This window comes from Micropterus salmoides, unplaced genomic scaffold (assembly GCF_014851395.1).
Source record: "Micropterus salmoides isolate LMB-PRFRI ecotype aquatic unplaced genomic scaffold, ASM1485139v1 Ms_hic_scaffold_20, whole genome shotgun sequence".
Taxonomy (NCBI): Eukaryota; Metazoa; Chordata; class Actinopteri; order Centrarchiformes; family Centrarchidae; genus Micropterus; species Micropterus salmoides.
Window position 1 is genome coordinate 13,244,614 of NW_024041151.1, and position 15,901 is coordinate 13,260,514.

General features: G+C 41.7%; 1 protein-coding gene across 2 annotated transcripts in view; it reads left to right on the plus strand.

Annotated features, from left to right (window-relative positions):
- Positions 1-14,457, plus strand: part of LOC119914154 (zinc finger and BTB domain-containing protein 7C) — a 203,433-nt gene extending 188,976 nt beyond the window's left edge. The window contains exons 1-4 of one of the 2 annotated variants that reach the window (XM_038733232.1): positions 4,141-4,550; positions 10,513-11,220; positions 11,331-12,004; positions 12,460-14,457. In XM_038733232.1, the coding sequence (XP_038589160.1) occupies positions 10,534-11,220; positions 11,331-12,004; positions 12,460-13,081 (1,983 nt within the window). In that variant the 5' untranslated portion in view covers positions 4,141-4,550; positions 10,513-10,533 and the 3' untranslated portion in view covers positions 13,082-14,457. Of the gene's footprint in view, positions 1-4,140; positions 4,551-10,512; positions 11,221-11,330; positions 12,005-12,459 lie in introns of those variants that run through there. The other variant, XM_038733233.1, reaches the window with a different exon arrangement.
- Positions 14,458-15,901: the final 1,444 nt, after the last annotated feature.

The following is a 15,901-nucleotide window of genomic DNA, read 5'->3' on the forward strand; positions in this document are numbered from 1 at the left end:
TCACACCAAGCAAATCACATGAACACAACACAATACTGAAATGCATTCAGAAGCAGCAGCGTGGAAGTAGTGGTTAGGTGGTTTGCCTCCTTGTACATTTTGTTTGCAGGTTCAGTTCCAGAATATATTCCCATATTTTAGAGTTGACAAAAAAATGAAAGTGGCGTTAAACATAAAGAATAATCATATTTGTCTTTAACAAACATCCCCACAGATATCCTCACACATGGCAGTGAGTTCATACAACGCATTATGGCCACCTGCGAAACACTGTAACTCTGTCTCCATCAGTACTCACAGTTCTAAATATGCAGCTTGTGTACTTTACCTCCCTTCTGGCAGCGCTTCTACACTGATTAGGATGTTTGAAAAGAAGACAAAACAGGAGAAAGTAAAAAGCACAAACAGACAGGTCAGCAGAAAAGAAACACCCTCACCTCACTCACCCGAATGGCATGCTCCAAGGTGAGTTCTAATGACCTCAGTGCAATGACAGATAGGTGTGTGTCTCTGTGAGTATTTGTCTGTGACTGAGCCTGTCAGTGGTTAGGTTTGGACACATGCCTACCTCCCTTTGTGTATAAGCAACATTGCATCTCTGTGTGCGTCTCCGTCCTTGGACTTCTGGAGACAGGGGGTGTAGACCTGGGAGGCTTCCCCGATGCTCTATCTCTGGGCTGTGGGGGGATGATTGCCTCCCTTTCCGGCTTCTCTCCCACACCAGGCCACACCTGGTGGAGAGACACCAGGGTAAAGGGCACGAGTCAGGCTGATTGTGTTTTTGTCTGTCTCTACAGTTGTTAACCCAGGGAAAGGTCTACTAAGTCCTTCCTTGAACTCTTTTTCCCTGTTATCTTGTGCCACATAATACAGGTACAGGTAGATATAGTAACCTTGGATTTAAGCTGTACATATACTAAACAAAAGTGGTGGTCAGATGATCGAACAGCTTCAGAAACTCCCTTCGCACACACCTCTCTCAGGTCGGAATTGTGAAATCAGTTTCTGACAGTTGCTGATATTCTGACATTCATGCCCACTTCACGCAGCGATTGGCCAGCTGTGTGGAGGTCAGGTTAAGGCAGAAAAACAACACATTTGTCGGACAACACATCATACAGACTAGTTATTTTTAATCCGACCTTTAACCAGACTATCCTCTACTTTTTTTTTGTCGTACCAGTGTAAAAGTACGTTCTAACAGAATTTTATGTTTTGTATGCAATGCTGCGACACTGATGCAATTACTGCACACTTGAAGTACCAAAACAGTATTAGGGGCTGTGTTGATGATGATGTCAAATTGGGGCTTCTAAGTATGTGTGAGTGTGGAGAAAAGTGGTTAATTCAAACAGCAGCGGTAGGGTTTTTGTGTGACAAACAACCCTGTCTGACAATCACGCTGTCATGGATCACGCAATGAAGCTTTCTAGAGGACGGGAGACCTTTTTTAAATCAAATATTTTTAATGACAACATTAAGAGATCAGCATTCAAGGCTAGTAAGTTGAAGGAACTGAATTCATAATAGTGACATCCCTGTAAGTGCCTTTTGTTTATCTGACACGTGCAAATCTGTGCTCCACGGGGCTGTATTATAGCAGCAATGCAGTCTTAGTTTTGTGAGAGACAGCTTACTGTGTTTGTGATACTGTACAGTAAGCCATGTTGAGTACAGCATCAAAGTCTCCATGAGATCAACTTTATGTAATGACGCTTCACACCTCATCCCCCCTCCAAAGTGCCAATCTGGTGCCCTGGAACGTGTATCTTGCTGGGCACAGCAGGTGGCAGTAAACAGGTACGTTGAGATGCCAGGCAAACAGACAGACAGACAAAACAGATGACTCTTACCCAGCCCCTCGAATCCTCCTGTCTTGTGACTGTTAGCACTCAGACTGAGCGACAAGACTCACCACTTCTTGGTGTAGAACACTCGCGAAGGATAGGGGGGGGGGGGGGATCAATATTTAGCTAGATGATTATACTATGAAGCACCAAGATATTTTTTCTTGCTCTTTACAAGGCACTATAATTGGTTTCATGCTTGTATTAATATATAAAACAGGCGCAAGCATAATCACAATTTAAATCTGACTATTAGCCATGCTGAACTGTGTGTACATTGCAATTCGGCTCAGACACTTGAATGAATGAACTGAACATGAATGACAGTTTGGAGTACAACAACCTGCAGTTTTACAGAGTTTAGAACAAAGCAGTCCACACAGGTGCCACTTACAGTGTGTTGCTATGGCTGCAGCGGCATGTTTAGAATAGATAGCCAATCTTATAGGATGGCAAATGTTGTTTTTCTGGCCGTCTGACTGGCCTGCTTGCAGTTAGTGGCTAACCCTGTTTATATATACTAGATGCCAATGTGAGCTGGCCTCAGCTCTCACCCTGTACAAAACAGTGTAAACCACTAGGGCATGGGCTGTGGTTTGCTTTGGTCCATGTTTTCCCCAAGGGGAAGTGGGCATAGCAGTCTGATGTACACTCTGATGTCTACTTGTTTGTGGAGGTAAACTCAACTCAGTTTCACTGCTTTCAGAGCATGATTGTCGGTTATGATTTATGCATGGTTAGAAATATTTTAGTAGATTTCAAGGTCCAGTAACCACTAAGATAACAATGGCTGACTGCATATATTGCCTAGCAGTAACTTGTATGTTTGATTATTCAATTTTGTTTTATTATCTGTATCACAATTTGGTTTGTTTTTAGGTCTGTTCAGTACAGCAGTTCTCTTTAAGTGCAAAATATATCACTCAGGCGGTGAAGCCTTCATGCTGTAAGCAAACTTAATTGAAGTATTTCAAAGGGTGTGGATTAATGACGTGATACAGGAAAGCCCAATGGCTGTTTCAGATCCTGTGAATGTGCTATGTCATAACATTTGGCCTGTCTGTGAAAGCAAAGGAAATACTCTTTCTACTGTATTCTTTCTCTCTTTCTGTTTCTTGCTGTGTGATAAACACACACACACACGCGCACACAAAAACACACACACACACACACACGCACACACAAACACACACACAAGGAAGCAGTATTGGAAGCATTTCCCTGTGCTATTGGGTTTTGTTGCAGAAACCTTGTCTCTCTCACCACATTTTCTTGAGGTTGAATATTTCCCCAAACTCCTGCTAAACAGGGTCCCTCCTCTGTACTGAAGTCTATACAGAATGGCTTATTTCTACACCTTTGTGCATAAACTTCCTCCTCCTCTCCACAGACTGGGGTGGTGGTGTGCTCATCAACTGTTGCCCTTCTCCGGCGCTTTCTGACTCAAAATAAGAATCTAACGTTGGCTTTCTGCTCTCCTCAACCTGGTTTTTGAAACCTTGGTTAAAAAAAAAAACGTTTCAACAAAAGGAAAATAAGTCTGCTCACAGTGCCTTGTGGTGTTTTTTCAATGTTTGTGGTTTAATTTTGTCTCAGATATAGTCAGCTTTTAACTAATATTTCCATTCAAATTAACACCACTGACTGAATCAGCCACTTGTAGTGGGTTCTGAATGCAGTGGACCAAACGCCAAAGTGTGCTGATGTTTTTCAGTAATTAGTCTGTCCTGACTGAATATTTATGGGGCTAACACTACCTTTGTCACCTGTTTTTGACCCTATATTGTCTAAACACATGCACTGAGGTCTTAAGGGGCTTGTTAAATGCTAGTTTAATTATAATGTTTATATTTGGGTGCAATGGTATTTAAGAGAAAAGAGTGAATAGCAGCTCTTTTTTTAAAAACAGGTGTAAAACTGAAACTATGGCTGCAGTTGTGTTTCTGCCTCTCTACATTTAGTCCTGTACATCTCCTCATCTCAGCTTGAGACTAACCAACAGAGGTGCACAAAATAGTTTCCAAACTTTTCTCTCTCTTTCTCCTTTCCTTTTTTTTTTACCCTCCCTCAGTCTCCCCAAACAACCCCTTCGAGTTTCTTTGCCCCGGTCCCTTTATACTAAAATCCACTCTAACAACTAAAAATTCATTTTGTCTGACCTAAATCAGAGGGTGTCTGCGCCATGGCCTTATTACACAGTGCGCTTAAACTTGTGTTGTGGAGGAGGATGGGGTATTATTATCTTCCAGCTACCCACCCTGCTATAAAAACTAGTGGTGCGACATCTCCACAGCGCAGTGCTGCTGCCCTCCCTCCCTTCCTCTCACTCTCTCGCTCGTCCTACATGAGCCACACACAACAGTGAGCCTGACTCCTAACTCCACGCTAGGCACTCTGCTACACAGACCCAAGAATCACACTCTGCTCTCCTCTGTAGCACTGCTTTTGCTTCTCTCCATTGGATATTCCTCCCTGGGTGTTTTTAAATTTTTTTAAATTTATTTTGTGAATGGGCATCCGTGGCCGGTGTAGAGAGCTTGTGAATGGACTGACTGCCTGGCTGACTGATTGACAGACTGGCAAAGAGAGAGGCAGCTGTGTTTCAATTAAAAAGGGCAATGCTGAGAGGTCAAGCGAGGAGCAACAGAGCTTCTTAGTAGTCTGGAAATACAAAGACACGTGAGGGGAATCGTGAAACTGAAGGTACGGTAGGTGATGGTTGCTGAAAGCTGTGGAATGCTGGGGAACGTATCAAGACATGTGTGAATTTATGTGGATGCCAGAGTTTTGGAGTATGCACATGGGTGTGTGCCAGTGCGTTTATGTCCATAAAAAATTGTCACATTGTTCCAGAGTGTGCATGTGTGTGAACAAGCTTGCACTTGTGCGTTATGTTGCAGTGCGCACACGTGCATCTCTTGGTGTTCCTGAGTGTTGTAGCATACTGTCCTAGATCATAAAGGCCTGACAAGGTGCAAACAAGTCCATAAAGTGACTTAATAATCACATAATTATTTAGGCTGTAGTGTAAATATTGTGCTATAACATTCTGGGAATGGCATGAGCGTTTATAGCATCACAGCAATGTCAAACATAGTAGTTTTAGTGTACTTAAGTATGTGTTTTGTTTCCAACAGTAATTATACATTTCAATTTTAGATAGTCCATATCTATGTGACTTTCTCCTTTAAATCCAAAATAAATACTCAGGTCATTCATAAAGTTAAAGGGAATGTTTGTTATTAAGCACAAAATAAAAACATGTTATGGATTTGAGGCTGAGCTGTAAATTACTATTTACAACAGGCTTGTTGTCAGCCAGCTTTAGACGTCTTACCTCATGTAGTTACAAAATGCCATGACCAGTATTACCATTAAAATTGTTTACCAGCTATTTTTTTCCATTCACGTATTAAGATTTGTTTGTACTCACTACATTCTTTATTACAATTATAAGCAGAAAAATTCAAATATCTAGAAATGGTTTGAAATGTAGATACAACTCAGTGTAAATGGGAAACATAATACAGAAAATTGCATAAATAAGTGTAAAACAAGGGTTTACTTCCTGTCGTATTGTGTCGCTGGTGTATCAGATACTGGAACATTTATGAAGTCCTTTTAAAAGAGTACCTGTGGTTAAACACCTACTCAAGAGGCTCACAAACTGTGACAGGAAATGTATTACAGATCAATGTCATACAAATGACATGTTTGCTTAAACACATATTTTAATTCTGATTATATCTCATTAGCCTCAGTCAGTTTTTAACCTACACCTGTCACAGTGTAATAAAGGCTTTTAACTTTCATTTTTGAAAAAAAATATAATAAAAATACAATGGGCTATGGTGACCTTTTTTCAAGGACCCATTTTTGAATATCAGAAAAATTCAAATAATGAAGGATGCATTTTTTAACCAAGGCTAAATTATAAAACTGCAATAATATTTCTGCTTCAAAAAGTCAATATTTTATTTTATATTGTACCATTCCCGGTGGTACTGAATTCAACCTTCTTCTGTTCATTTGGGGGGCTTTATTCAGACCAAACAAAAGATGTAGAGAAACATAAGGTGATGTAGAATAGTAAATAATCTGTCCTTTGTTTGACGGTCAATAGTCTACAAGCATCATTCTTAATCCCTGAACCAATATTCAGCAGCAAACCATAAACTTTTGTTTACTTTGTAGGGTGAGAGAGATAATGGTGTGTAGCTGTGGGCCCCCCTAAAGGCTTGAGAGATGACTCTTTGTGCAAACAGGCTCTTTAAGCCTGACAAGCGAGTTGGCTTCCAGATCTCTTGAGACCAGGCCTGGTGTTTACTTCAGACTATTTAATTTCATCATACTTCTAATAAATACAATGTATGTATTAATTAAATGCATATATTGTTGATTATTTGCTGAACTAATTGTAGTGAAAATTAAATATAATAAAAAAATTCAATAAATTTTTTTTTTAATAAAAACTTTATTCGTCCACCTGTTGAAACATTTAAACAAGAATATCTCTAGTTTGAAGATTATGCTGGAAGATTATGGGAAATGCGTTAAACTTGCAGGCCATAAGCCAGTCTTTACTTAACAAACGTATGGCAGAAAATCATTTCCTTAAACCCTTTTTTTTGTAATAACAGTATAAATGTAAGGTTGGTTCACCAAACTTCACATAAATAACTTTCCAGCGATCCTCAACTTTTAAGCAAAACTTGTGCAGTACACACAAACCATGTTGTGTAACTGGCATTTTATACCATTCACCTGCTCACATTGACAGCAATTAAGACACAATTTAAAAATCTTTCCCTATGTGGCCTACAGGCTCCACACAATTGTCATTTAAAACACTAACCAAGGAAGTGTCTCCTCCAGAAACAGGTGCACTGGTGTTTTACTGGTGATAATGGACTACCTTACACAGTTGGTCAAATGAATGTCTTCTCCTAATAAGGGGGTGACTTTTGGCTGTCAATACTATAAATTATTGGCTGTGCAATTGTCCGTCTGTGACAGTTGTTTAGCAGGTGTTTGCTATGGGCAGTTGGTGACAGGGGTAAACTTTGGCTGCTGGTGATTTAGCATGTGGGTCAGGTGGATGCCCTGGCCTGACAGGGATAAACTAGGTTTTGGGTGTTGTAGCTTACAGGCCAAATGAGTGTCTGCCCGTGACATGGGTTGAGATGGACATTAGCTGCTGATTTGTGGCCTGAGCGGTCAAGGCTGGGGACAAGTTAGCCGCTCTGCTCTGGGCATAATGATGATACAGCTGCAACAGGGACAGAGAGGAGGAGGAGGAAGAGAGGAGGAAGAGGAGAGCAGGATGATTAGGAGAAGAAGGTGGCGGCGGTGGTGGTCAGAACCCGGAAAGCAGATGAAGTTCTTGGGAGAAAGACGAATGGAGGTGACACATAATTTGGGGTGGGAGTGCTGAGTTGAAAGTGTTAGTGACTAAGTGAGGCATGAGCGGAGACGTGGCTGGTACAGGCATGTGGAAAGAGAGACAGACAGAAAGGCAAGACTGTCCATTAGAGGTCAGTTTAATAAATGAGTTGAGCTCGGTGTGAATAGCGTTCACGCACGGAACTGAAATTCCCATTAGGCAAATGAATTTGGTGATGCATGTGTCATAAACAGAAGTAGGCGCTACAGCTGATGATAGCAACAAAATATGACTTATCTTGACTCACTATTAATTCAGTAAAAAATTGTTTCACTTAATAATGGGAAGTTGTCATTGGCTGACAGCCATTTATTGAACCGTAAACTGATTCAATAGAAAAGGTATTGAAAAAGTTGGATGGTTGTCCTTTCATGACTCTTCTAGACGAGTAAGATGGATAAAGAGCCAAATGACTTAAACAGTAATTATCAGAGCCCTTTCACAAGGCGTACCCACCCTGGTTTCTCTGATGGGTGGAGGGGTGTGTGTGTGTGTGTGGAAAGGGTTAAGGCTGTTTGGCTGATGAAATGTCGCTCCAGGACCTTGTGGTGGGAAAGCTGTGCCCTCCTCCCCTCCCTGTCTATGTGGCACATCCTCCTTAGATCCTCTCCACATTGTAATTAGGGGCCGGCCGCTAAAAGCTAGCACTAGCTAGTGGCAGGCAAACAGTGGGAACAGAGGGGAGTGGTGCTCGCTGGGGCACCAGGCGAACAAACAGCAACAGCAGCACGTGTCCCATAGTTCCAGGAGTGGGTGGGATGGATCGAGAGCAAACGAATGACAGCGAGTTCACCAAGCCCTCCCAGTCAGACTCTTTTTCTCTCCCTCTTATCCACTCTGTGTTGTTCCAAGCTCTGCACTATTGTTTGCCTTGGCAGGCTGTTACAGGGAGGGGCCCCTCCGCTGGTGTTTGTGCAACCTGTTAGGGAACTTTTAGGGCCATCCGATCTCTCCCTTGCATTCTCACTGGAGATTTGCTCACCTTTTACCCAGGCTATAGCTTTTCTGGATATTGTACACATGGCGTGAAATATAATAGAAATAGTATATTGTATCTATCTAGGCAACATTAATCTGCAAGGCAGACACCAGCGTCTGTGGAAATAGTTTTAATGTGGTGTGTGTTTCCTTTTGTAGTAGGCTACAGGATTAACATTACACAGTAGGATTTGTATGAAGTGAATACAGATGGAACGTTTTTCTTTCATTATTCATTATTTCTATTTTAAATATATCATTTCATCAATTGGCTCGACTACTGCAACTTTCTCTGTTGCTCCTTTGTTCCAGTTTTCCCATCAAGGTAGTTCAAGGTGGTTCTCTGTAGTAGGTCTTCGGGCCTATATTCTATACCACCACCCCCTCTATAGACATTTTAATTATGTCCACCACACTGTATCAATGGCATGAACATAGCAACAGTTACCTAGCAACAAGATCGACAAGAATAAACTACATGTAAGATTGGTATCCAAGTTGTATACCTGCAGGTGAACTAAGGGCTTTTCTGAAATTGTTTTTTTTCCCTCCTCTGGTGATCTACAGAAGTACAAAAGGGAAAGCAAGACACTTGGTGTGTGTGTGTGTGTGTGTGTGTGTAAGTCTGTGTGGCTTCAGCCCTAGCCCATTTTGAGCCAGTCAACAATGCAGCTGCGGTGAGCAGGCCCGCTTCAAAGTATTTATCTAGACATGCCTCCAGTGACCACCAAGTGTGGACGGCTAAGTTTAAGCTCTATTCATAGATGTGAATGAATGAGCACCCTGCCAGAAGTTTTATCACTGTAACTGTAAACAACACAGCACAGTGAATCAACAGGTAGGACCTCGGGGCAGCTGTGGAATGAAGATTTTAAGAAAGGCGAATAGAGCTTTGTCTGTGCATAGATAATGTCTGCTGTCACTGTGCTGTAAACATCAGTATGGAGAGGATAGACTGCAAATTAAGCATTTTGACAGGATACAGTATCTAGAGTACAATCTGACCTCTTTTGTTGTTCTCTTCATTTCTCACCACATCCCAATCACACACTGTATTGTTGAAATGAGGATATCACCTTGCTTCGTGCTCATATCTTGAGATAGACAATAGGGACGGACACTGCACACGTCGTCACAAAACCGCTGGTGTACTTATAATGGATCCTCATTGCCTGTGCAAGTGTCAAACAAAAAGAGTCATCTCTGTTTAATGTCTTATTAAGGTGATGGGTTTCCCAAACTCACACAGTAGCAACACATTCCTACAAAAAATCGTGATTGCACATTCAAGAATCAATATTACCCGATGTGATGTTTGCTCAAAATGAGACATGCTGTATTTACCACTTGTTGCCTTTGCTGCACAGATGGCACATAAACCAGCATGCCTACAGTATATTTTTATAAAGCTAGACTGCCACTCATTGTATTAACAATATCAGCTTCGGTTAACAGCCTCCATCTATTCACAACAACACTTTTTGATAATCCCTTATTTAATAAATGGACGCTGCTTGTCATCGGTGACACTCTAGCTGTCACTCCTATCGAACTCCTCTTTAAATCAGTGTTTTAAATCATGGTCCAGTATTTGCTTTATGCTCTCATCACCTTCTTCTTGCCACTTCCTCCTTAGGAGAATCCCTGCTGCAATAACTAATGTGGTTATGATACTGACTCTTTGTTTGCTGAGGGAGCAAGAAACCAACCGTGTAGATGAAAGAGAACTGTCATTCATGGGTTTGTGTCATTGTGAAAGTGACTGTGGCCAATCATCAAGTGCCAACAGGAAATCAAAGGGCAGTATTAAATCAATGATTGTATAATATTCCACAGATATTTTCAGATGTCTCAAAGACTCTTCTGTCCACGTGGAACAAAACATATTCTAACTTGTTTTTTTATTCCTTTGTTCCTGGCAACTTGGGAAATTTGTTAAAATATATTTTTCATTGTGCGGCAGACTGAATCTTTTTTTGACCCAGACGGACAAAAGAGTCTTGGATTGAATGACCTTGAGGGTTTTTTAAAGATTACACTTGGTTTATCTTCCAGAGCATCAAATGTTTAGCTCTCTGACTCGAATGTAATGACAAGACATGAGACATGCTCAACACTAGAGACAGGACTTTTGTAGGAGGCTTTGAGAGCAAAATGTGGGTTCCACAGAGTAATGTCTTTTTCAGTTTGACCTTCTTATTTAAGTGTCACTAAACAGTTCATTGTTACTGCCTCCTATTCTAGATACCCAACAGAGAGAGGAGAATGGTTCATCACAGAGAAGACGACCTGATTGGGATCCCCTTCCCGAATCACAGCAGCGATGTCCTCTGCAGCCTCAATGAGCAGCGTCGTGACGGGCTGCTCTGCGATGTCATCCTTATTGTCCGGGACCAGGAGTATCGCACCCACCGCTCCGTTTTGGCTGCCTGCAGCCAGTACTTTAAGAAGCTCTTCACAGTGGCCACCACTGACAGTGGGGATCACCATCACACGGCAGCCATGTACGAAATTGACTTTGTGGCTCCGGAGTGTCTCACAGCCATCCTGGAGTTCGCCTACACCTCTACTCTGACTGTGACGGCGTCCAACGTTAAAGAGATCCTGAACGCAGCTCAGATGCTGGAGATTCCCTGCATCATCAACGTTTGCCTGGAGATAATGGACAGCGGGGGTGGAGGTGATGGAGGAGGGAGAGTGGAGGAGGGTGAAGAGGATGAAGAGGAAGAGGAGGATGATGAGGAGGAGGAAGAAGAGGAGGAGGACGAGGAGGAGGACGTGGGTTCGAGGAAGGACGAGCAGGAGGAGGAAGAGGACAATGTCAGCGAGAGGTCACTGCAGTCGTCGGAGAGCAGGGGAGAGCCTCCCAGCACCTCCACGTACCGTCAACAGTTTGACCTGCACAGAGAGTCATCCCAGTCGCAGTCTCCAGACGCCATGAGAGGAAAACAGGTATAGTTTACTGGGTATATTGTTATTTCTGCGACTGATCGTGTGTTTTCAAAGCAAAAAATATGACTATCCTAAGTTCTAAAGGCTGATGTTGCTGTATCATGTTGCAGGAGAGTATGGAGAGTCGGGCTTTGAAGGATTTCTCCATTGAGTCTCTCCTCCAGGAGGGGTTGTATCCCCGTATGTCAGCACTGGACAGGAGGGCCAACTTCTCACCTCTCCTCCCAGGCTTCTACCCTTCCATGTGGGCTGCAGAGTTCCCGGCCTTCCCCAAGCAGCTCCTAGACCCCAGCCACCACCAGCATCCCCACGCAGGAGCCTCACTGCAAGCCAGGCTCCCCCAAGCCTTCCCCAACTCTGCACCGCTTGAGGCCTCCAGGCCCCTTGATCTAGCTGTGAAAAGAGAGATCATAAAGGAGGAGATGAAAGATGAGGTCCCACTCAGTCTGCTCCACGGCAACTTCCTGAAAGAGTTTGTCAACTCGGGCCTGGGCAGCACCACAAACGCTGGGTCAGCGCCATCAGAAAATACAGCTCTCGGCTCGATAAAGGATGAAGCTGACTTCAGGTCGTACCTGAGCTTCCTGAGCTCCGCGTCACACCTGGGGGCGCTGTTCCCTCCCTGGCAGCTGGAGGAGGAGAGGAAGATGAAGCCCAAAGCGTCGCAGCAGTGTCCAATCTGCAACAAGGTCATCCAAGGAGCTGGGAAACTGCCGCGCCACATGAGGACGCATACAGGAGAGAAACCGTACATGTGCACTATCTGTGAAGTACGATTCACCAGGTTTGTGAAGCAGCACTTCTTATCATATCAGTGTTTCATATCAATAAGGCACACAGAGATCATTTTGACATCTTTATGTTCTTGTGCTTTTTGACTACAAACACCGGGTTATGTAACAGCAGGGTTAACAGAAAAGTACCCCATGCTCTATGCATTGAGGTTAATCTGTTTTCCCCAAATCTGAATATCAAAGAGCTGAAAGTGGAAAGCCCCCTCAGCTGGTTTCTTTGCATTAGTGATCTCACTCACCTACTTCCTCCCACTTTGGCATATTTTCCACCTGTAATTTAGAGTAGAACTTTAAATGTTGTCAGTGGAGACAAATCATCTTTACTGGCTTATAAAGAAAATTTTTACATCTAAAAGGGAAAAGAAATACTGTGTTGTAATTTATGTGTTAACCTTTCTGCCCACGACATACTGTATAAAAACATGTGGTTTTGTTCTTTTCTCAGACAAGACAAACTCAAGATCCACATGAGGAAGCACACAGGTGAGCGCCCCTACATCTGCCTCCACTGCAACTCCAAGTTTGTCCACAACTACGACCTGAAGAACCACCTGCGTATCCACACGGGCGTCCGTCCATACCAGTGCGAGCACTGCTACAAAAGTTTCACACGGTCTGACCACCTACATCGACACATCAAGAGGCAGAGCTGCCGCATCTCCCGCCCCCGGCGGGGACGAAAGCCAGCTGCTTGGCGGTCCACACCCACCAGCAACTTCCTGTGCCCCCCGACTGCTGCCACCAACCGGTTTGAGGAGAACGGGTTAAGCCCTGCATACCAGGGAGTCAAGAGTCACGGACTTGGCGAAATGCTTGGCCTCAGCAACAGGGGTCTGGGATTTAAGAGTGGGGATGGTGCGGAAAGGGAGAGCAGGGAGGAACGGCGAGCAGAGGGGAAGCATGTCGCAGAGGAGGAGAAGGCAGGAGCAGGGAGACAGAGGGGAGTGTTTGCCTTTGCCCTGGCTGGAGAAGAAGTGCTTACCCACTCTCCATTTTATGCTGCGACCTCTGACCCCTGGACCATGAGATTAGAGCGTGCTCCACCCATCCCCGAGCCGGCCAAATGAACTGCAGGCTGTAACTGAAAAAAACAAAGACAAGAAAGAAAGTCTCTTTAATCTATGTGTCTGTTCTGGGTCGGGAAACTAAAGCACCTTTTTAAAAAGTGAAAGAGGGAGATCAATGAACCTTTTGAAGCCTGCTGATGTGGCAGTAGTAAAACATACTTATTTTTTTAAAAACACAATCTAATTATTAAATAATTTCACAGATGTCACGGTGAAATTGTGAAATTGTTCCAGCCCTGTGAATCTTTACGAATATTTTAATAGCATTTAAGAAGAGATAGTTTGACACTGCTAATGAGGAAAACCTATCGGAATGCTGTTATGTATATTATTTGCATTATTTATCTTCAAGGTTGTCTAAAATACAATGAATTCAAAAACAACATAATTCTACAATGTCCTCTGATGCAGAGATGAGGCTTTTATACTGGAAAGTATTCATATGCAAGAAAATATAAATCTACACCCAGGGCAGGACCTATTGTAATTGTTACAATCTTGAATTAGTGACTGTGATGAATGTAAAAAAAATGATTACATGTACAAAAATAATCAAATATATATTGAACACAAAAGTTATTATAACATTTCAGTCTCATAATGAAAGGGAAGAGGAGCAGACATGAATAGAATAAAGTAAAATACATAAATAAATCATCCAAACAAATCAAAGTTTTAGTTTGGAAACTTGTGTTTAAGTGTTAAAAAAGGACCAGTGCTTAAAAAAAGAAAACATTCTAAAATGGTTTATTACAGCAGGGCATAGCTGGTACATGTCCTGCAAGTAAGTTTGATTCTAACATGGTTATTTAATAATACTCCAAAACAAATGGAACCCACTTGAAGTCTAAAAAATCAGGATATTTGATAATATGTTATTATCCTTCTACTGCCTTGCTCTGATTTAAGCTCCTCGTCTGCACTATTGTACATAGACAAAAAACATTTTGGCCATGGTGGTGTTAATTATAGTTGCGTTGCTGAAGATGTAAAACAAAAGAAAAAAGAAAAAATATTGCTCTTAAAAGACTTTGAGGCATCCATCCAAAGATGTGTACTTTGATATTTCACAGACTTGAATAAGACTTTGTTTTAATGTTTATGAATATGTGTCTTCAGAGGATGTATATTTCTGACTGATCAACTGCCGCTTCAGCTATACAGTATGCTTGTGTTTTTTTCTGCAGCAACAAATCAAGAGAGTTTCAGCCCCGTTTTTCATATAATGTTCATCTCTGATTTGTGTATAAAGAAGTTAAAAATGATTTGAATTGAAATGGGAAAGTATTTTCTTGCTATTTATGCGTATTTAAATGAATGAGCCTTGGCTATATTTTGCAAATCTGTTTTATAAAGACACTAAATGTTGAACTTTGCTCTTGTTTGGGAGTATTATTTTCATAAACTACCAAGTTTTGTGTGTGTGTGTCTTCTTTCTATCTTTGTGAGGACGTATTTAAGATGTAGACCTTGATTACGATGACATTTTTGGAAAAGTGTGGAAATGTTAGCCAGTCTTTACTTCATTAAGGGTTGGGGTTAGGTATGTACTTGTGATGAGTAGGATCAGGAGCAAGGTAAGAAAGATATCTGTCCAAAGGAGGATTTCTGAAAGGGCCGTGAGAGGTAGCGCCAAGTCAATGAGCACCTTAGGAGTCTGGTTATTTAGGCATTTATAGATGAGTTTAATATTAGCAAATATAATTAAATTAACATATTTAGTTTCTTTAAAAGATGACAGTTGCGGGATCCGATCGGCTTCCTATCCTAAATGCATAATGCATAATGCATCACCTTAAAAGGCTTTAATTTATATGGTAACATAAAAAGTGTAAAACTAGCTATATATATTAGCTATATATATTGCTGTTATTGTATATTGTTCACACACACACACACAAAAACTCAGAACTGAAGAAGTCCTTCGGATGAGGGACGAAACGTCTTCCAGTATCTTCAACCAAGTCCAGCTGCCCTTGACTTTAACCTTCTTTGGATAACTATGACCTGGATGACTGAGAATCTTCACAGACACACACAAAACATAAGACCACAGACGGAGCCAGCGCCTGAGCTCGAAGCTAATAGGTAGGTAGCACTGAATGTTAGGCCGCACAACAGCTGAAACCCATCTGCACTTGTGTCATAAAGAGCATGTATAAAAAAACACATATTTGCCATTAATAATTAATAACAACACATGGTTAGTGCAGGTAAAATGTTTAAGGGTGAGGGACAGATGGGGCGCTGTAATGGATCACAAGCTGCTCATCAAGTAGTGCACCACATCCATAAAGTTTCAATAATACGGTAATGTGCTTTAAGGAGATGGATTAATGGATCACTAAATTATTCATCAATAGTGATGATCATGCTGCTCAGATTCATTCAATCCTAACTGATCATACTGACCCTGTGGCTTTCATATTTAAAGCTGTATCAATCAAATCTTTGCAGTCAGATCATTCACAGCGGTGCACTTTGTTATTGACTAAGACTTAAGCGCATGATTACCACAAAACAAGTTGAAGAGCTTCCTCCCCCAGCATTTGCTTACAACACTCAACTTGTTTTCTCACAAAAGCCTTTTCATGACTTCAAGTGCTAATTTCTTTGCAGTATTTGTCTGTTTCTTTGCCCTGACCTCTAGTGGAAAATAAATGGTATTGTAACTGACCCTGGTTATATTTACTAATTTTAAAAGAATATCCAAATGATATGTCTAGAATTCATTATTAATTAATATATTTAATAATATTGTGTGATATTTAATAAAAAGAATGAATGTCTAAGATTAAAGTTGAAGTGACCCAAATACAT